This window comes from Eleutherodactylus coqui, chromosome 2 (genome assembly GCF_035609145.1).
Source record: "Eleutherodactylus coqui strain aEleCoq1 chromosome 2, aEleCoq1.hap1, whole genome shotgun sequence".
In the NCBI taxonomy this organism is placed as follows: Eukaryota; Metazoa; Chordata; class Amphibia; order Anura; family Eleutherodactylidae; genus Eleutherodactylus; species Eleutherodactylus coqui.
Window position 1 is genome coordinate 342,769,522 of NC_089838.1, and position 21,265 is coordinate 342,790,786.

Genomic DNA, 21,265 nt, shown 5'->3' on the forward strand with positions numbered 1-21,265 from the left:
GCTACAAGAGAGGCCGTAGAGCGCTACAAGAGAGGCCGCAGAGAGCTACAAGAGAGGCCATAGAGTGCTACAAGAGAGGCCGCAGAGAGCTACAAGAGAGGCCGTAGAGCGCTACAAGAGAGGCCGTAGAGCGCTACAAGAGAGGCCATAGAGCGCTACAAGAGGGGCCGTAGAGCGCTACAAGAGAGGCCGTAGAGAGCTACAAGAGAGGTCGTATAGCGCTACAAGAGAGGCCATAGAGCGCTACAAGAGAGGCCATAGAGCGCTACAAGAGGGGCCGTAGAGCGCTACAAGAGAGGCCGTAGAGAGCTACAAGAGAGGCCGTAGAGCGCTACAAGAGAGGCCATAGAGCGCTACAAGAGAGGCCGCAGAGCGCTACAAGAGAGGCCGCAGAGCGCTACAAGAGAGGCCGTAGAGCGCTACAAGAGAGGCCGTAGAGAGCTACAAGAGGACAGAGTGCTACAAGAGAGGCCGTAGAGAGCTACAAGAGAGGCCGTAGAGCGCTACAAGAGAGGCCGCAGAGCGCTACAAGAGAGGCCGCAGAGCGCTACTAGAGGACAGAGTGCTACAAGAGAGGCCGTAGAGCGCTACAAGAGAGGCCGCAGATCGCTACAAGAGAGGCCGTAGAGAGCTACAAGAGAGGCCGCAGAGCTACAAGAGAGGCCGTAGAGTGCTACAAGAGAGGCCGTAGAGAGCTACAAGAGAGGCCGCAGAGCTACAAGAGAGGCCGTAGAGCGCTACAAGAGAGGCCGCAGATCGCTACAAGAGAGGCCGTAGAGTGCTACAAGAGAGGCTGTAGAGCGCTACAAGAGAGGCCGTAGAGAGCTACAAGAGAGGCCGCAGATCGCTACAAGAGAGGCCGTAGAGAGCTACAAGAGAGGCCGCAGATCGCTACAAGAGAGGCCGTAGAGAGCTACAAGAGAGGCCGCAGAGCTACAAGAGAGGCCGTAGAGTGCTACAAGAGAGGCCGTAGAGAGCTACAAGAGAGGCCGCAGAGCTACAAGAGAGGCCGTAGAGCGCTACAAGAGGACAGAGTGCTACAAGAGAGGCCGTAGAGCGCTACAAGAGAGGCCGTAGAGCGCTACAAGAGAGGCCGCAGATCGCTACAAGAGAGGCCGTAGAGTGCTACAAGAGAGGCTGTAGAGCGCTACAAGAGAGGCCGTAGAGAGCTACAAGAGAGGCCGTAGAGAGCTACAAGAGAGGCCGTAGAGAGCTACAAGAGAGGCCGCAGAGGTACAAGAGAGGCCGTAGAGAGCAACAAGAGAGGCCGCAGAGCGCTACAAGAGAGGCCGTAGAGCGCTACAAGAGAGGCCGTAGAGCGCTACAAGAGAGGCCGTAGAGCGCTACAAGAGAGCCCATACAGAGCTACAAGAGAGGCCGCAGAGCGCTACAAGAGAGGCCGTAGAGCGCTACAAGAGAGGCCGTAGAGCGCTACAAGAGAGGCCGCAGAGAGCTACAAGAGAGGCCGCAGAGCGCTACAAGAGAGGCCGTAGAGCGCTACAAGAGAGGCCGTAGAGCGCTACAAGAGAGGCCGTAGAGCGCTACAAGAGAGGCCATACAGAGCTACAAGAGAGGCCGCAGAGCTACAAGAGAGGCCGTAGAGAGCTACAAGAGAGGCCGCAGAGCGCTACAAGAGAGGCCGCAGAGCGCTACAAGAGAGGCCGTAGAGCGCTACAAGAGAGGCCGTACAGAGCTACAAGAGAGGCCGTAGAGCGCTACAAGAGAGGCCATACAGAGCTACGAGAGGCCGTAGAGCGCTACAAGAGAGGCCGCAGAGCGCTACAAGAGAGGCCGTAGAGCGCTACAAGAGAGGCCGTAGAGCGCTACAAGAGAGGCCGCAGAGAGCTACAAGAGAGGCCGTAGAGAGCTACAAGAGAGGCCGCAGAGCGCTACAAGAGAGGCCGTAGAGCGCTACAAGAGAGGCCGTAGAGCGCTACAAGAGAGGCCATAGAGCGCTACAAGAGAGGCCGCAGAGCGCTACAAGAGAGGCCGCAGAGCGCTACAAGAGAGGCCGTAGAGCGCTACAAGAGAGGCCGTAGAGCGCTACAAGAGAGGCCATAGAGCGCTACAAGAGAGGCCGCAGAGCGCTACAAGAGAGGCCGCAGATCGCTACAAGAGAGGCCGCAGAGCGCTACAAGAGAGGCCGTAGAGCGCTACAAGAGAGGCCGCAGAGCGCTACAAGAGAGGCCGCAGATCGCTACAAGAGAGGCCGCAGAGCGCTACAAGAGAGGCCGCAGAGCGCTACAAGAGAGGCCGCAGATCGCTACAAGAGAGGCCGCAGATCGCTACAAGAGAGGCCGTAGAGCGCTACAAGAGAGGCCACAGAGCGCTACAAGAGAGGCTGTAGAGCGCTACAAGAGAGGCCGCAGAGGTACAAGAGAGGCCGTAGAGCGCTACAAGAGAGGCCGCAGAGCGCTACAAGAGAGGCCGCAGATCGCTACAAGAGAGGCCGTAGAGCGCTACAAGAGAGGCCGTAGAGCGCTACAAGAGAGGCCGTAGAGCGCTACAAGGGGACAGAGTGCTACAAGAGAGGCCGTAGAGCGCTACAAGGGGACAGAGTGCTACAAAAGAGGCCATAGAGCGCTACAAGAGAGGCCATAGAGCGCTACAAGAGAGGCCGCAGAGAGCTACAAGAGAGGCCGCAGAGCGCTACAAGAGAGGCCGTAGAGCGCTACAAGGGGACAGAGTGCTACAAGAGAGGCGGTGGAGCGCTACAAGAGAGGCCGTACTGGTGCTGAGAGGACCGTTGCTGCCCCCTATAGGAGTTCTATGCTCACTCCCGCTGAGAGGAACATACATTTTCTACATGCAGCCGCTCCTCTCCGCAGCCGTACAACACGCCCACATCTCTGATCACGTGATAGTACAGCACAGCTCCTCGTGCACGGCTGTGTAACTGTATCCACGTGGTGCAGAACAACCAATGAGGTGGCTGTAATGGCCAGCGGTGCGCTAAAGCGTGACTGAGATACGTATATTTCTGATTTCAGCCGCAGTTCAGCAGCGCTGCTGATTAGAGCCACCTGATTGGCTCTTCGGCACCACGTGACTACACGGTGTGCACGCGGATTGCCTTCAGCAGCCGTGCACTACACACTAGAGTTCAGCAGCACGGGGTTAGGGTTAGCCGCTGAACTGTGGCTGAAATCCCAATATGTCCCAGATACAACACACGCCCTCCCCTCAGTGACGTTAGCTTCGTTTTGCGCAGGCGTTGTTTTGCATTCCGCAACCTAACGGACCGTTCATTGACTCCCACAGTGATAGCTCCACCCTTACTGACGTACTTCCGGCGGGGGCAGGAAGTGACGTGAAGTTGCCTTCCCGCCTCCATCGTTGTTGCTGAAGACGAAAACGTGCCGGAGCGGCCAAATTTGTAAGTGATACGGGGAAAGCAGGGGTGCGGGAGACCCCGTACACGGGGTGGGAGAGTCCAAGTCACTAGAAGAGGGGGCAGCGGTACGGGGGAAAATCTGGGTAATGTGCAAGGGGAAGGGTCTATGTACTAAGGAAGGGGGAGCAACGCTATGGGAGAGTCCATTTAGTAGGAGGAGGGGGGAACAGCGCTATAGGGGAGAGGCCATGTAGGAGAAGGAGGGGGAGCAGCGCTATAGAGGAGAGGCCATGTAGGAGAAGGAGCAGCGCTATAGGGGAGAGGCCATGGAGTAGAGGGAGGGAGAGCAGCGCTATAGGGGAGAGGCCATGGAGGAGAGGGAGGGGGAGCAGCGCTATAGGGGAGAGGCCATGTAGGAGAGGGAGAGGGGAGCAGCGCTATAGGGGAGAGGCCATGGGGTAGAGGAAGGGGGAGCAGCGCTATAGGGGAAAGGCCATGTAGGGGAAAGGCCATGTAGGAGAGGGAGGGGGAGCAGTGCTATAGGGGAGAGGCCATGGAGTAGAGGGAGGGGGAGCAGCGCTATAGGGGAGAGGCCATGGGGTAGAGGGAGGGGGAGCAGCGCTATAGGGGAGAGGCCATGTAGGAGAGGGAGGGGGAGCAGCGCTATAGGGGAGAGGCCATGGAGTAGAGGGAGGGGGAGCAGCGCTATAGGGGAGAGGCCATGTAGGAGAGGGAGGGGGAGCAGCGCTATAGGGGAGAGGCCATGGAGGAGATGGAGGGGGAGCAGCGCTATAGGGGAGAGGCCATGTAGTAGAGGGAGGGGGAGCAGCGCTATAGGGGAGAGGCCATGTAGGAGAGGGAGGGGGAGCAGCGCTATAGGGGAGAGGCCATGGAGGAGATGGAGGGGGAGCAGCGCTATAGGGGAGAGGCCATGGAGTAGAGGGAGGGGGAGCAGCGCTATAGCGGAGAGGCCATGTAGTAGAGGGAGGGGGAGCAGCGCTATAGGGGAGAGGCCATGGAGTAGAGGGAGGGGGAGCAGCGCTATAGGGGAGAGGCCATGTAGGAGAGGGAGGGGGAGCAGCGCTATAGGGGAGAGGCCATGGAGGAGATGGAGGGGGAGCAGCGCTATAGGGGAGAGGCCATGGAGGAGATGGAGGGGGAGCAGCGCTATAGGGGAGAGGCCATGTAGTAGAGGGAGGGGGAGCAGCGCTATAGGGGAGAGGCCATGTAGGAGAGGGAGGGGGAGCAGCGCTATAGGGGAGAGGCCATGGAGGAGATGGAGGGGGAGCAGCGCTATAGGGGAGAGGCCATGGAGTAGAGGGAGGGGGAGCAGCGCTATAGCGGAGAGGCCATGTAGTAGAGGGAGGGGGAGCAGCGCTATAGGGGAGAGGCCATGGAGTAGAGGGAGGGGGAGCAGCGCTATAGGGGAGAGGCCATGTAGGAGAGGGAGGGGGAGCAGCGCTATAGGGGAGAGGCCATGTAGGAGAGGGAGGGGGAGCAGCGCTATAGGGGAGAGGCCATGTAGGAGAGGGAGGGGGAGCAGCGCTATAGGGGAGAGGCCATGTAGGAGAGGGAGGGGGAGCAGCGCTATAGGAGAGAGGCCATGGGGTAGAGGGAGGGGGAGCAGCGCTATAGGGGAGAGGCCATGGGGTAGAGGGAGGGGGAGCAGCGCTATAGGGGAGAGGCCATGTAGGAGAGGGAGGGGGAGCAGCGCTATAGGGGAGAGGCCATGGAGTAGAGGGAGGGGGAGCAGCGCTATAGGGGAGAGGCCATGTAGGAGAGGGAGGGGGAGCAGCGCTATAGGGGAGAGGCCATGGAGGAGATGGAGGGGGAGCAGCGCTATAGGGGAGAGGCCATGTAGTAGAGGGAGGGGGAGCAGCGCTATAGGGGAGAGGCCATGTAGGAGAGGGAGGGGGAGCAGCGCTATAGGGGAGAGGCCATGTAGGAGAGGGAGGGGGAGCAGCGCTATAGGGGAGAGGCCATGGAGGAGATGGAGGGGGAGCAGCGCTATAGGGGAGAGGCCATGTAGTAGAGGGAGGGGGAGCAGCGCTATAGGGGAGAGGCCATGTAGGAGAGGGAGGGGGAGCAGCGCTATAGGGGAGAGGCCATGTAGGAGAGAGAGAGGGGGAGCAGCGCTATAGGGGAGAGGCCATGTAGTAGAGGGAGGGGGAGCAGCGCTATAGGGGAGAGGCCATGTAGGAGAAGGAGCAGCGCTATAGGGGAGAGGCCATGTAGGAGAAGGAGCAGCGCTATAGGGGAGAGGCCATGTAGGAGAGGGAGGGGGAGCAGCGCTATAGGGGAGAGGCCATGTAGGAGAGGGAGGGGGAGCAGCGCTATAGGGGAGAGGCCATGTAGGAGAGGGAGGGGGAGCAGCGCTATAGGGGAGAGGCCATGTAGGAGAGGGAGGGGGAGCAGCGCTATAGGGGAGAGGCCATGTGGTAGAGGGAGGGGGAGCAGCGCTATAGGGGAGAGGCCATGTAGGAGAGGGGGGAGCAGCGCTATAGGGGAGAGGCCATGGAGTAGAGGGAGGGGGAGCAGCGCTATAGGGGAGAGGCCATCTAGGAGAGGGAGGGGGAGCAGCGCTATAGGGGAGAGGCCATGTAGGAGAGGGAGGGGGAGCAGCGCTATAGGGGAGAGGCCATGGAGGAGAGGGAGGGGGAGCAGCGCTATAGGGGAGAGGCCATGGAGGAGAGGGAGGGGGAGCAGCGCTATAGGGGAGAGGCCATGGAGGAGAGGGAGGGGGAGCAGCGCTATAGGGGAGAGGCCATGCAGGAGAGGGAGGGGGAGCAGCGCTATAGGGGAGAGGCCATGCAGGAGAGGGAGGGGGAGCAGCGCTATAGGGGAGAGGCCATGTAGGAGAGGGAGAGGGGAGCAGCGCTATAGGGGAGAGGCCATGTAGGAGGAGGGGAGCAGCGCTATAGGGGAGAGGCCATGTAGGAGGAGGGGGAGCAGCGCTATAGGGGAGAGGCCATGTAGGAGGAGGGGGAGCAGCGCTATAGGGGAGAGGCCATGTAGGTGAGGGAGGGGGAACAGCGCTATAGGGGAGAGGCCATGTAGGAGGGGGGGCAGCGCTATAGGGGAGAGGCCATGTAGGAGGGGGACGGGGAGCAGCGCTATAGGGGAGAGGCCATGTAGGAGAGGGAGAGGGGAGCAGCGCTATAGGGGAGAGGCCATGTAGGAGGGGGACGGGGAGCAGCGCTATAGGGGAGAGGCCATGTAGGAGGGGGAGCAGCGCTATAGGGGAGAGGCCATGTAGGAGGGGGACGGGGAGCAGCGCTATAGGGGAGAGGCCATGTAGGAGAGGGGGGGAGCGGCGCTAAAGGGGAGAGGCCATGTAGGAGGGGGAGCAGCGCTATAGGGGAGAGGCCATGTAGGAGGGGGAGCAGCGCTATAGGGGAGAGGCCATGTAGGAGAGGGAGAGGGGAGCAGCGCTATAGGGGAGAGGCCATGTAGGAGGAGGGGAGCAGCGCTATAGGGGAGAGGCCATGTAGGAGGAGGGGGAGCAGCGCTATAGGGGAGAGGCCATGTAGGAGGAGGGGGAGCAGCGCTATAGGGGAGAGGCCATGTAGGTGAGGGAGGGGGAACAGCGCTATAGGGGAGAGGCCATGTAGGAGAGGGAGGGGGAGCAGCGCTATAGGGGAGAGGGAGCAGCGCTATAGGGGAGAGGCCATGTAGGAGAGGGAGGGGGAGCAGTGCTATAGGGCAGAGGCCATGTAGGAGAGGGAGGGGGAGCAGCGCTATAGGGGAGAGGCCATGTAGGAGAGGGAGGGGGAGCAGCGCTATAGGGAAGAGGCCATGTAGGAGAGGGAGGGGGAGCAGCGCTATAGGGGAGAGGCCATGTAGGAGAGGGAGGGGGAGCAGCGCTATAGGGGAGAGGCCATGTAGGAGAGGGAGGGGGAGCAGCGCTATAGGGGAGAGGCCATGTAGGAGAGGGAGGGGGAGCAGCGCTATAGGAGAGAGGCCATGGGGTAGAGGGAGGGGGAGCAGCGCTATAGGGGAGAGGCCATGGGGTAGAGGGAGGGGGAGCAGCGCTATAGGGGAAAGGCCATGGGGTAGAGGGAGGGGGAGCAGCGCTATAGATAAAGGCCATGGGGTAGAGGGAGGGGGAGCAGCGCTATAGGGGAGAGGCCATGGAGTAGCGGGCGGGGGAGCAGCGCTATAGGGGAGACGCCATAGAGTAGAGGGAGGGGGGAGCAGCGCTATAGAGGAGAGGCCATGGAGTAGCGGGCGGGGGAGCAGCGCTATAGGGGAGAGGCCATGGAGTAGAGGGAGGGGGAGCAGCGCTATAGGGGAGAGGCCATGTAGAAGGAGGGGGAGCAGCGCTATAGGGGAGAGGCCATGTAGGAGAGGGAGGGGGAGCAGCGCTATAGGGGAGAGGCCATGTAGGAGAGGGAGGGGGAGCAGCGCTATAGGGGAAAGGCCATGTAGGAGAGGGAGGGGGAGCAGCGCTATAGGGGAGAGGGAGCAGCGCTATAGGGGAGAGGCCATGTAGGAGAGGGAGGGGGAGCAGCGCTATAGGGCAGAGGCCATGTAGGAGAGGGAGGGGGAGCAGCGCTATAGGGGAGAGGCCATGTAGGAGAGGGAGGGGGAGCAGCGCTATAGGGGAGAGGCCATGTAGGAGAGGGAGGGGGAGCAGCGCTATAGGGGAGAGGCCATGGGGTAGAGGGAGGGGGAGCAGCGCTATAGGGGAGAGGCCATGTAGGAGAGGGAGGGGGAGCAGCGCTATAGGGGAGAGGCCATGGGGTAGAGGGAGGGGGAGCAGCGCTATAGGGGAGAGGCCATGGGGTAGAGGGAGGGGGAGCAGCGCTATAGGGGAAAGGCCATGGGGTAGAGGGAGGGGGAGCAGCGCTATAGGGGAGAGGCCATAGAGGAGAGGCCATGGAGTAGCGGGTGCGGGAGCAGCGCTATAGGGGAGAGGCCATAGAGGAGAGGCCATGGAGTAGCGGGCGGGGGAGCAGCGCTATAGGGGAGAGGCCATGGAGTAGAGGGAGGGGGAGCAGTGCTATAGCGGAGAGGCCATGTAGGAGAGGGAGGGGGAGCAGCGCTATAGGGGAGAGGCCATGTAGGAGAGGGAGGGGGAGCAGCGCTATAGGGGAGAGGCCATGTAGGAGAGGGAGGGGGAGCAGCGCTATAGGGGAGAGGCCATGTAGGAGAGGGAGGGGGAGCAGCGCTATAGGGGAGAGGCCATGTAGGAGAGGGAGGGGGAGCAGCGCTATAGGGGAGAGGCCATGTAGGAGAGGGAGGGGGAGCAGCGCTATAGGGGAGAGGCCATGTAGGAGAGGGAGAGGGAGCAGCGCTATAGGGGAGAGGCCATGTAGGAGAGGGAGGGGGAGCAGCGCTATAGGGCAGAGGCCATGTAGGAGAGGGAGGGGGAGCAGCGCTATAGGGGAGAGTCCATGTAGGAGAGGGAGGAGGAGCAGTGCTATAGGGGAGAGGCCATGGGGTAGAGGGAGGGGGAGCAGCGCTATAGGGGAAAGGCCATGGGGTAGAGGGTGGGGGAGCAGCGCTATAGGGGAAAGGCCATGGGGTAGAGGGAGGGGGAGCAGCGCCTTTAGGGGAGAGGCCATGGAGTAGCGGGCGGGGGAGCAGCGCCTTTAGGGGAGAGGCCATAGAGTAGAGGGAGGGGGAGCAGCGCTATAGAGGAGAGGCCATGGAGTAGCGGGAGGGGGAGCAGCGCTATAGGGGAGAGGCCATGTCGGAGAGGGAGGGGGAGCAGCGCTATAGGGGAGAGGCCATGGAGTAGAGGGAGGGGGAGCAGCGCTATAGGGGAGAGGCCGTGGAGTAGAGGGAGGGGGAGCAGCGCTATAGGGGAGAGGCCATGTAGTAGAGGGAGGGGGGAGCAGCGCTATAGGGGAGAGGCCATGTAGTAGAGGGAGGGGGGAGCAGCGCTATAGGGGAGAGGCCATGGAGTAGAGGGAGGGGGAGCAGCGCTATAGGGGAGAGGCCGTGGAGTAGAGGGAGGGGGAGCAGCGCTATAGGGGAGAGGCCATGTAGTAGAGGGAGGGGGGAGCAGCGCTATAGGGGAGAGGCCATGTAGTAGAGGGAGGGGGAGCAGCGGTTTGGGAGTGTCTGTGTAGCAGCGGCGGCGGAGCAGCGGTTGTGTGTACTGCAGGGGCTCGGGAGACCCTGTGTATTTGGGGGAGGAGCGTTTGTCATTGACTGAACCTTTGTCTTTCCTGGTGGCAGATAATGGGGGACAGCGATGACGAGTACGACCGCAGGCGGAGGGACAAGTTCAGGCGGGAGAGAAGCGACTACGACCGTTCCCGGGAGAGAGAGGAGAGGCGAAGAGATGACTGGAGTGACAGGTGAGGTCTGCAGACGGCGGCCATATCTCAGATATGCTCCTGCTGGAGTGTCTCTCGGGTAGTTTGGGGTGTCGCCCCCTACAGTCGGCGACTGCATGTATTTCTGTGGAGCTAGACTTGTAGTAGCAGTCATACAACCGTCACCGGGCGACTCTTCTCTGCTTCATTCAGGGAGTGGGACCGAGGCCGGGAGCGGAGGAGTCGCGGAGAGTATCGGGACTACGACCGCAGCCGCAGGGAGAGATTCTCCCCACCGCGACATGAGATGAGCCCACCGCAGAAACGCATGAGGAGAGACTGGTGAGACGGGCCCCGAGCCGCCCCTCCTGGGGGTCTTCTCGGCATCTGCTAATGGTCTTTTCTCTCAGGGATGACCACTCCTCGGACCCCTATCACAGCGGCTATGACATGCAGTACTCGGGCTCGTCAGGCGCCCCCTCGTACGGACCACCACAGCCCTGGGCCCACCCAGACATGCACGTCATGCAGCATCACGGGATCCCCATACAGGCCAGGTAGGTCCTGTAACCAGACCATTATGGTGGCTCCTCTAAACCGCGCGGCAGTCCTATGTAACGCCGTGTCTCATCTAAGCCGCGCGGCAGTCCTATGTAACGCCGTGTCTCATCTAAGCCGCGCGGCAGTCCTATGTAACGCCGTGTCTCATCTAAACCGCGCGGCAGTCCTATGTAACGCCGTGTCTCCTCTAAACCGCGCGGCAGTCCTATGTAACGACATGTCTCCTCCTCAGGTTGGGGAACCTGCATGATGTGGACTTGGGCACTCCGGCTCCTGTCATGAAGACCTTCAAGGAGTTCTTGCTGTCCCTGGAAGACTCTGTGGATGAGACGGAGGCGGTCCGCCGCTACAACGAGTACAAGATGGAGTTCAGACGCCAGCAGATGCAGGACTTCTTCCTGGCGCACAAAGACGAGGAGTGGTACGTGCCCCCTGTGTGGCTGATGCCCCTCCAGCGTCTTCCCCTTGCTTCCTGTCCTCCCGTCTTTGTGCTCCCCTTGTCTTCGCCCGTCCTCCGGCTTCCCCGTTCGCTCTTGTCCTTCCTCGCCCTCCGTCCCACTCGCTGGCTCCTCCCCTGCCCTCCTCCACCCCCCCCCCCCTTTGTCCTTCCTCGCTCTCCGCCCCACTCGCTGGCTCCTCCCCTGCCCTCCTCCACCCCCCCCCCCCCCTTTGTCCTTCCTCGCTCTCCGTCCCACTCGCTGGCTCCTCCCCTGCCCTCCTCCACCCCCCCCCCCTTTGTCCTTCCTCGCTCTCCGCCCCACTCGCTGGCTCCTCCCCTGCCCTCCTCCACCCCACCCCCCTTTGTCCTTCCTCGCTCTCCGTCCCACTCGCTGGCTCCTCCCCTGCCCTCCTCCACCCCCCCCCCCCCCCCCCTTTGTCCTTCCTCGCCCTCCGTCCCACTCGCTGGCTCCTCCCCTGCCCTCCTCCACCCCCCCCCCCCTTTGTCCTTCCTCGCTCTCCGCCCCACTCGCTGGCTCCTCCCCTGCCCCCCTCCTCCACCCCCCCTCCCCCACTGGCTGTGTTATTATATGATGAGATATGTGATTTGATGTTCGGTGTTTTCTCACTTTTCTCCTTCTCTGAAGACACTGAAGGTGCAGCCGTTCCTCCTCCTGGCGCCGGTTCGCGCTTTTTCCGGTGGTAGACAGTCAGGCTTTTTTGTTTTGCCTAGCTCCTGATGTTTAGGGTTAGCCAGTCAGGGTCGCACAGGGGGAAAATGTCAGTTCTCCCGGATTTTCATGAAAAGTATAAATGTTTTATTCCGAAACTTCTGCCCGGTGCGGACCAGGTAACGCTGGGGGTGGAGCCTGGGGACTGTTATAAAATCAACAGCTAGGGGGTGGAGCCTGGAGGGCGGGGCCTGCTGGGGGAGGGACCACAACGTGGGAAGAGCTTCAGGAAGGAAAAAGTTTGTGGTACTCCAGTCACCTCCAGAGCTGCGCTCGCTGGGCACTGAGGATGCAGCACATGGGTACTGATACAAGAAAGCTCTCGGCGCACCAGCAGAAGTCGGGCTGCAGCTCTGGGTGTCACTGGTGTGTAGAAGGCATAAGTAGCCATACTGTGCCTCATGGATTTGGGGTGTAGGACCCTGGGGTGAATATGGCGCCCCCTGCTGCATGCCGGGGTCGGACTCTACCCTTTGTAATCCAGTATAATGTATTACCCAGCCCTGGAGCTCTTCCTGTAGGGGCCACTCCAGCAGGTGAGGGGTTAAGCTGCTGATTTGTGCCGTCTCGTCTGACCCCGGTCTCATCGTCTCCTTCTCTCTCCCCCATCGCCATCTTTCTCTCCGCCCTTCCATTTGTCGCCGCGGTTTTTCATCAGGTTCCGATCGAAGTATCACCCCGACGAGGTGGGGCGTCACCGGCAGGAGTCGCAGGCGGCGCTGCGCAACAGGCTTAACTCCTTCCTGTACCTGATGGAAAACAACTGGTTAAGTTACATCCAGCTGGACATGGAGAAGGCGCCGGCCATCATCAAAGTCCTGGACGCAGGTAGTGGGGGGCATCTCGTCACTATGTACTGCGGGGTGTGGAGCCCCCCCAACACTCATTAAGCTGTACCAGAGTCCCCCCAATAAGCTGCTGTTGTCCTCCCGCAGCCGTCATAAAGATGGAGGGAGGAACAGAAATTGACCTGAAGATCCTGGATGAGGAGGAAGAACAGGCAAAGCGAGAAGCTGCGAAGAAAGAAGCCGCTAAGAAAGAAGAGGCCCGGGCGGCTGAGGGGCAGAGTAAACCCGCGGAGGAGAAGGAGGCGCCTGCCAAGGTAAGACCGTTGCTGGTGACCGTTATAAAAACTGCTTAACCCCTTATTGACCCCTGATGCACCTTTTGACGGCCTATATCAGCAGGCTATGTATGAAGAGAGATGAAGCGCCAGCTGTGGCTGTCATATAGGGGGAGGGAAGGAAAAGAAGGGGTAGCCGTGGCTGGCATGTCGGGGGGAGGAAGAGAAGGGGTAGCCGTGGCCGGCATGTCGGGGGGAGGAAGAGAAGGGGTAACTGGCTGGCATGTCGGGGGGAGGAAGAGAAGGGGTAGCCGTGGCTGGCATGTCGGGTGGAGGAAGAGAAGGGGTAGCCGTGGCTGGCATGTCGGGGGGAGGAAGAGAAGGGGTAGCCGTGGCTGGCATGTTGGCGGGGAGGAAGAGAAGGGGTAGCCGTGGCTGGCATGTTGGCGGGGAGGAAGAGAAGGGGTAGCCGTGGCTGGCATGTCGGCGGGGAGGAAGAGAAGGGGTAGCCGTGGCTGGCATGTTGGCGGGGAGGAAGAGAAGGGGTGGCCGTGGCCGGCATGTCGGGGGGAGGAAGAGAAGGGGTAGCCGTGGCTGGCATGTCGGCGGGGAGGAAGAGAAGGGGTAGCCGTGGCCGGCATGTCAGGGGGGGGGGGGAAGAGAAGGGGTAGCCGTGGCTGGCATGTCGGGGGGAGGAAGAGAAGGGGTAGCCGTGGCTGGCATGTCGGGGGGAGGAAGAGAAGGGGTAGCCGTGGCTGGCATGTCGGCGGGGAGGAAGAGAAGGGGTAGCTGTGGCTGGCATGTAGGGAGGAGGAGGAGAACGGGTGGATGTGGATGACTGGGCTGGTTGGGTGGGAACAGATGTGCTGACTGTGGCTGCTGCATGGGGAATGGGTTGGCTTGGAGGGAGGAGGAGAAGGGGCGGCTGTGGCCGGCATGTGGGGAGGTTGGACTAAGCATTACATTTCTTCTGTCTAGACGGATCCAGAGAAGGAGCCCGAGGAGGAGGAGAAACCCCCAAAACCGCAAGAGGAGGAGGAAGAAGAGAAGAAGGTGGAGAAGGAGGAGCCGGAGCGGGAGAGCAGGAAGGTCAGTCAATGATCCAACCCCCAGCGGCCTTCTGTGACTGGTCTGACAGGTCATCCAGGGCCATGCTCTCATCTGGTCGGACTCTTCACCTGCACCCTAAAATGTTCTCCCCTTTTCTGTTCTCTCCCTCAGTCCAGTAAAAGAAAAAGGAAGCGGAGCGGCGACAGCGATGACGGCACCGACTCGGAGTCAGCCTCAGGTTCTGAGCCTGGAAGTCCCAAACCAGAGAGCGAAGGGCAAAATGGGCGAGGTGAGTCCTGTGGTGGAGCTGGGGGCCTTGAACGCTCCATCTTTGTCCTCCTGGCTGGTCCTACGTGTAGTGACTCTACCCCCCCCTCCCCATCTTTCCTCTTGTGTCCCCTGACAGACGGGTCTCCCAAGAAGGAAGAGGAAGAAGACAAACAGAAGGAGAAGCCAAAGGAGGAGGCTGTGAAGCCTCGACCGCTACACAAGACCTGCTCTCTCTTCGTAAGGAACGTGGCCCCCAACATTTCCAAGGCCGAGATCACAGCGGTGAGGGTCTCCAATAATAGCCAGCATAATAGGGAGTGCAGCTCTGGAGTATAATACAGGATAAGTAATGTATGTACACAGTGACTCCACCAGCAGAATAGTGAGTGCAGCTCTGGAGTATAATACAAGATGTAACTCAGGAGCAGTACAGGATAAGTAATGTATGTACACAGTGACTCCACCAGCAGAATAGTGAGTGCAGCTCTGGGGTATAATACAGGATGTAACACAGGATCAGTACAGGATAAGTCATATGTACACAGTGATTCCACCAGCAGAATAGTAGTGAGTGCAGCTCTGGAGTATAATACAGGATGTAACTCAGGAGCAGTACAGGATAAGTAATGTATGTACACAGTGACTCCACCAGCAGAATAGTGAGTGCAGCTCTGGAGTATAACACAGGATGTAACTCAGGATCAGTACAGGATAAGTAATGTATGTACACAGTGACTCCACCAGCAGAATAGTGAGTGCAGCTCTGGAGTATAATACAGGATGTAACTCAGGAGCAGTACAGGATAAGTATTGTATGTACACAGTGACTCCACCAGCAGAATAGTGAGTGCAGCTCTGGAGTATAATACAGGATGTAACTCAGGATCAGTACAGGATAAGTAATGTATGTACACAGTGACTCCACCAGCAGAATAGTGAGTGCAGCTCTGCAGTATAATACAGGATGTAACTCAGGGTCAGTACAGGATAAGTAATGTATGTACACAGTGACTCCACCAGCAGAACAGTGAGTGCAGCTCTGGAGTATAATACAGGATGTAACTCAGGATCAGTACAGGATAAGTAATGTAATGTATGTACACAGTGACTCCACCAGCAGAATAGTGAGTGCAGCTCTGGGGTATAATACAGGATGTAACTCAGGAGCAGTACAGGATAAGTAGTGTATGTACACAGTGACTCCATCAGCAGAATAGTGAGTGCAGCTCTGGCGTATAATACAGGATGTAACTCAGGATCAGTACAGGATAAGTAATGTATGTACACAGTGACTGCACCAGCAGAATAGTGAGTGCAGCTCTGGAGTGTAATACAGGATGTAACTCAGGAGCAGTACAGGATAAGTAATGTATGTACACAGTGACTACAGCAGAATAGTGAGTGCAGCTCTGGAGTATAATACAGGATGTAACTCAGGAGCAGTACAGGATAAGTAATGTATGTACACAGTGACTCCACCACCAGCAGAATAGTGAGTGCAGCTCTGCAGTATAATACAGGATGTAACTCAGGGTCAGTACAGGATAAGTAATGTATGTACACAGTGTCTCCACCAGCAGAATAGTGAGTGCAGCTCTGGAGTATAATACAGGATGTAACTCAGGAGCAGTACAGGATAAGTAATGTATGTACACAGTGACTCCACCAGCAGAATAGTGAGTGCAGCTCTGGAGTATAATACAGGATGTAACTCAGGATCAGTACAGGATAAGTAATGTATGTACACAGTGACTCCACCAGCAGAATAGTGAGTGCAGCTCTGGAGTATAATACAGGATGTAACTCGGGAGCAGTACAGGATAAGTAATGTATGTACACAGTGACTCCACCAGCAGAACAGTGAGTGTGAGTGCAGCTCTGGAGTATAATACAGGATGTAACTCAGGATCAGTACAGGATAAGTAATGTACGTACACAGTGACTCCACCAGCAGAATAGTGAGCGCAGCTCTGGAATATAATACAGGATGTAACTCAGGATCAGTACAGGATAAGTAATGTATGCACACAGTGACTCCACCAGCAGAATAGTGAGTGCAGCTCTGGAGTATAATGCAGGATGTAACTCAGGAGCAGTACGGGATAAGTAATGTATGTACACAGTGACTCCACCAGCAGAACAGTGAGTGTGAGTGCAGCTCTGGGGTATAATACAGGATGTAACTCAGGATCAGTACAGGATAAGTAATGTACGTACACAGTGACTCCACCAGCAGAATAGTGAGTGCAGCTCTGGAGTATAATACAGGATGTAACTCGGGAGCAGTACAGGATAAGTAATGTATGTACACAGTGACTCCACCAGCAGAACAGTGAGTGTGAGTGCAGCTCTGGAGTATAATACAGGATGTAACTCAGGATCAGTACAGGATAAGTAATGTACGTACACAGTGACTCCACCAGCAGAATAGTGAGCGCAGCTCTGGAATATAATACAGGATGTAACTCAGGATCAGTACAGGATAAGTAATGTATGCACACAGTGACTCCACCAGCAGAATAGTGAGTGCAGCTCTGGAGTATAATGCAGGATGTAACTCAGGAGCAGTACGGGATAAGTAATGTATGTACACAGTGACTCCACCAGCAGAACAGTGAGTGTGAGTGCAGCTCTGGGGTATAATACAGGATGTAACTCAGGATCAGTACAGGATAAGTAATGTATGCACACAGTGACTCCACCAGCAGAATAGTGAGTGCAGCTCTGGAGTATAATGCAGGATGTAACTCAGGAGCAGTACGGGATAAGTAATGTATGTACACAGTGACTCCACCAGCAGAATAGTGAGTGCAGCTCTTGGGTATAATACAGGATGTAACTCAGGATCAGTAATGGGTGTACACAGTGACTGCCTTGACGTTTGAGCAGTTCTATAACTCAGGTTTAATAGCGTTGTGTGCTGTTCCACTCGCAGCCATGCTTTATACTACAGTTCTGCTCCACATACACAGGGCTCTAGCAGTAAGTTGAGTTGGTGCCTGTGATTCAGCTCCTGTCTTTGTCGGAGGTTCCCTAATGAGTTGTTCTTCTGCCTCTCCCTCAAGCTTTGTAAGAGATATCCCGGCTTCCTGCGGGTGGCGCTGTCAGACCCTCAGCCTGAAAGAAGGTGAGATGGGTGGTCCTGGTGGGGGTAACCTGTTATACAGGTACACGTTACTGACTTCTTGTCTTTTACAGGTTCCTACGGAAAGGATATGTGACGTTCGATCGAGGCGTGAACATCAAGGAGATCTGCTGGAATCTGCAGAACATCCGGGTACAGCGCAGCGCCCACTGCCCCCTCTAATTATGAAGCACCTTGTTTGCTGACCCCATTATCGTTTGTCCCTGCAGCTTCGGGAGTGTGAGCTCAGCCCGGTTGTGAACAGAGAATTGTCGTGGCGGATCCGGCATGTGAATGGCATCGCGCAGCACCGGCCAATACTGCGCAACGACATCAAGCTGGCCGCCAGGCTCATCCACACCCTCGACGAGAGGGGGCAGCTGTGGAAAGAGATGCAGGACGGAGAGGTGAGGCCCGGGCCGTTTCTTAGGGCTCACACGGGCATATGGGGGTTGCTTACTACGCAGCTCAGCGATTTTTCACTGTGTTTCTTTTTTCTGCGCAGCTTGTCCTATTTGGAGTGTTACACGCATTGTAGGCGATGGGGGGTTAATATACACAGCAAACCTGTACGTCACATGCATATTTATCAGGTACTGCATGTGACGCAGCCCCCATATACCCGTGTGAGGGAGCCCTTACCTTTCGGGGGAGTTGATTGTAATCGACTATTTGATGGTTTTGCCACTTTTTCTTCCTTTTTCTTTCTCCTCAGGAAGTTGCCGCTCAGAACCCAATACTAAAAAATATAACCGATTACCTCATCGATGAGGTCAGCGCCGAAGAGGAGGACCTGCTCTGGGGGGCTGGTAGGACAGCAGGAACTGAGCCCCCGAAAGAAGGGAACCCCACAGAGATTAGTGTGGAGAGAGACGAGAAGCTCATTAAGGTAAAACCCCTGAATGTCGCACCAGTTGGCCTGGATTCCAGTAGAGCAGATTGGCCGCCATGCTTTGTTCTGCTAGAGCAGGCATGATGAGCCAATCCCAGAGTGCATGGATGGGACTATAGACCTGCAGCTTCACCCTCTGCTCTGAGGGAGCTAGGAGCTTGTTCTGCTAGAGCAGGCATGATGAGCCAATCCCAGAGTGCATGGATGGGACTATAGACCTGCAGCTTCACCCTCTGCTCTGAGGGAGCTAGGAGCTTGTTCTGCTAGAGCAGGCATGATGAGCCAATCCCAGAGTGCATGGATGTGACTATAGACCTGCAGCTTCACCCTCTGCTCTGAGGGAGCTAGGAGCTTGTTCTGCTAGAGCAGGCATGATGAGCCAATCCCAGAGTGCATGGATGGGACTATAGACCTGCAGCTTCACCCTCTGCTCTGAGGGAGCTAGGAGCTTGTTCTGCTAGAGCAGGCATGATGAGCCAATCCCAGAGTGCATGGATGGGACTATAGACCTGCAGCTTCACCCTCTGCTCTGAGGGAGCTAGCTTGTTCTGCTAGAGCAGGCATGATGAGCCAATCCCAGAGTGCATGGATGTGACTATAGACCTGCAGCTTCACCCTCTGCTCTGAGGGAGCTAGGTTCTTCAGGGACCCGGAGGAGGTGCAGTGATGAATCTTTCAGTCTCTCCTTTTCCCCCCCTCTTTCCTCAGGTCCTGGACAAACTCCTCTTGTATCTGCGCATCGTTCACTCTGTTGACTATTATATCAACTGCGACTACCCCAGCGAGGACGAGATGCCAACGCGTTGTGGGATCATGCATGTGCGAGGACCTTTACCGCCCAATCGCGTCTCCCACAGAGAAGGTGAGGTCACCATCTGTGGTCTAAAGCTTCCCATCGTGCACGGTCCTGCGGCTTGCTAATACTTCCAACATGTTGGGGTGTTTTAGTTTAAGGTTTTGCACAGGTACGCCGCCGCCTTCCACTCCGCACAGGAGTTTTACTACAAAGGAAAGCAGTTTCTGCCAATATTCAGTGGACAGCAAGCAGATATATTAGATGGTGTAGAACTTCCTGTGATTGGTGGGATTGGCTCACCGTGGCAGAGGTGCGGTCATGTGACCAGTGGCCATACTTGATGTGTCCTCTCCCCTCAGTGGCAGAATGGCAGAAGACCTTTGAGGAGAAGCTGGCGCCTCTGTTTGCTGTACGTGAGACGCTCTCCGAGGAGGAGGCGCTGAAGGTCGGGAAGAAGGATCCAGAGCAGGAAATGGAGAAGTTTGTGACGGCCAACACCCAGGAGCTGGGCAAGGAGAAGTGGCTGTGTCCGCTCAGTGGCAAGAAGTTCAAGGTGTGGTGGGCATTACTCTGTGGTATGGCGAGGTCACGGCTGGGTACTTGCCATCCGTCTTCACTCTCGCCCTTTCCTTTCTCCTCAGGGCCCAGAGTTTGTTCGTAAACACATTTTCAATAAGCACGCCGAAAAGATCGAGGAGGTCAAGAAGGAGGTCGTGTTCTTCAATAACTTCCTGATGGACAGTAAGCGCCCCGCACTGCCCGAGGTGAAGCCCATCCAGGCCCCTGTAGCAGGGCAAGGTAAGTTCCCTTCTGTCGGTATCACCCTGCAAAGGGAGCGGCCGGCCCATAGTTGCCTTGTCGGTATCACCCTGTGGTGGAGGGACTGGCTCACACTGGTATTTCCCTTCTGTCGGTATCACCCTGTGGTGGAGGGGCCGGCTCATACCGGTAGTTCCCCTATGGCGGTATCTCCCTGCAGGTGGAGGGGCCGGCTCATACCGGTAGTTCCCCTATGGCGGTATCTCCCTGCAGGTGGAGTGGCCGGCTCATACCGGTAGTTCCCCTATGGCGGTATCTCCCTGCAGGGGGAGGGGCTGGCTCATACCGGTAGTTGCCTTCTGGCGGTATCGCCCTGCAGGGGGAGGGGCCGGCTCATACCGGTAGTTGCCTTCTGGCGGTATCGCCCTGCAGGGGGAGGGGCCGGCTCATACCGGTAGTTGCCTTCTGGCGGTATCGCCCTGCAGGGGGAGGGGCCGGCTCATACCCGTAGTTCCCTGCACTGCTCTTGTGTATCACTGTATGATTCCTCGCTCTTTTTCAGCTTTGGCCCCAGGGCTGCTTTACCCTCACCAGGGGCCCCAGGCTCTCTTGTCTTACGGTCAGCCGCGCCCCCCAATCCTGGGTTACGGAGGTAGGTTTGGCACGATGTTCAGGTCTCCGCTGGTCGTAGGTTTATATCTGTACTGACGGTCGGTCGTCTTCCTCCAGGAGCGCCGCAGTTCCCTCCCAATCCTTACGGTGCCGGACGAGGATATGATGCATTCAGGGGACAGGGGGGCGTCTATCCGGGCAAACCCCGCAACCGGTGAGTACTGCTAGATCGCCCACCTCTACCCCTCTCCTCCGCACACTCTATGCTGATGTCCCATCCCCCCACACAGGATGATGAGAGGAGACCCTCGCTCTATTATTGAGTACAGAGACCTGGACGCTCCGGATGACGTGGACTTCTTTTAATACCGGCGTTTATATTAGATGCAGCCCCTCCCCCGCGCCTCCAGTCGCCCCTCCCGTCAGGTATTACCGCCGCTTCCCTTGGCTTTGTTACTTTTTTTTAAATGAATGTTCCAAGACTTCAGCTGAATGTGACGTTCCTTCTGTTAATTGTTTTCCTGCCGCCAGCTGATGAGTTAACCCGCTGGTTGGGGGAGGGGCTGGAGGCGGAGTCAGGATTACCATCATTCCATGATAGTTTGTAATAAAGCTGTAAATGTATCCTTGCTGTGTGATGTCCCTTCTATATCCTCCTCTTGTGTCCAGCATTGTGGGAGATTCCTGACAGCAGAATATCCTCTGTGCAGCGCTGAGCCACTAGGTGGCAGCAGTGGGATGTACTTTACTGGCCGCCGGCTTTAGTGTTCTCTTATATAACCCTTCATCACATTGCGGCCGCTGATGGTAAACTTACCCTGCTGCTTCCTGGGTTCGTGGTGCTGCTGGGGAATACTTGTCAAACTTTCCTGCCCCTTGTGTGCTGTAACCCCGGCCAACACGCACTTCAAGGTCATGTCAGAACTACTTAAGAAGCCGGGAGGCTGCGAATAAAGGGATGGCCTGCAGACGTGTGATGAACTGGACAGAAGGGCGGTAGCGGCACATTTGTGGGAACTTCTGCAACATCTCAGTGCCCTTGTAGAAGGATGCCCCCGATGGTGGGAAGCTGGTATAGCAGCCACAAGACATATAATTTCGGGAAACAAAGTTCTTGTAGAGTGTAGCTGTCTCCTCTACGGCATCTAGAAGTCCAGAGTGAGCGTTGTGTCAGACGTCTCGTTATATATATATATATTACACCTCGTCTTCCTATCCGATCAGCGTGGGGAGCGCAGCGCGCTCAGCTAATGAGCTGCAGGAATCACTTGGGTCATCCGTTCTATCTGCGTTGGGCTCCCATTGGTTTCAGCGGTAGTGAAGACGTCGCCTCCCTTTCCTGCGCTGATGCCGGACAGCCCCCCGCACC

At 57.5% G+C, this 21,265-nt stretch overlaps 1 protein-coding gene across 2 annotated transcripts; it reads left to right on the top strand.

The window, feature by feature from the left end:
• Positions 1-3,252: 3,252 nt before the first annotated feature.
• SRRT (serrate, RNA effector molecule) lies at positions 3,253-20,520 on the top strand. Of its 2 annotated transcripts, XM_066593921.1 has the most exons (20): positions 3,253-3,376; positions 9,521-9,642; positions 9,814-9,942; positions 10,011-10,157; positions 10,394-10,582; positions 11,989-12,158; positions 12,266-12,432; positions 13,372-13,482; positions 13,615-13,732; positions 13,850-13,995; positions 16,779-16,840; positions 16,912-16,990; positions 17,068-17,244; positions 17,553-17,726; positions 18,438-18,591; positions 18,885-19,078; positions 19,167-19,323; positions 19,847-19,936; positions 20,014-20,110; positions 20,187-20,520. In XM_066593921.1, the coding sequence occupies exons 2-20, from the start codon at positions 9,524-9,526 to the stop codon at positions 20,260-20,262; spliced, it is 2,556 nt and encodes an 851-aa protein (XP_066450018.1). In that variant the 5' UTR covers positions 3,253-3,376; positions 9,521-9,523; the 3' UTR covers positions 20,263-20,520. The 2 variants fall into 2 exon arrangements, with proteins under 2 accessions (XP_066450018.1, XP_066450020.1); XM_066593923.1 differs by lacking the exon at positions 19,847-19,936.
• The last annotated feature ends 745 nt before the right edge of the window (positions 20,521-21,265 follow it).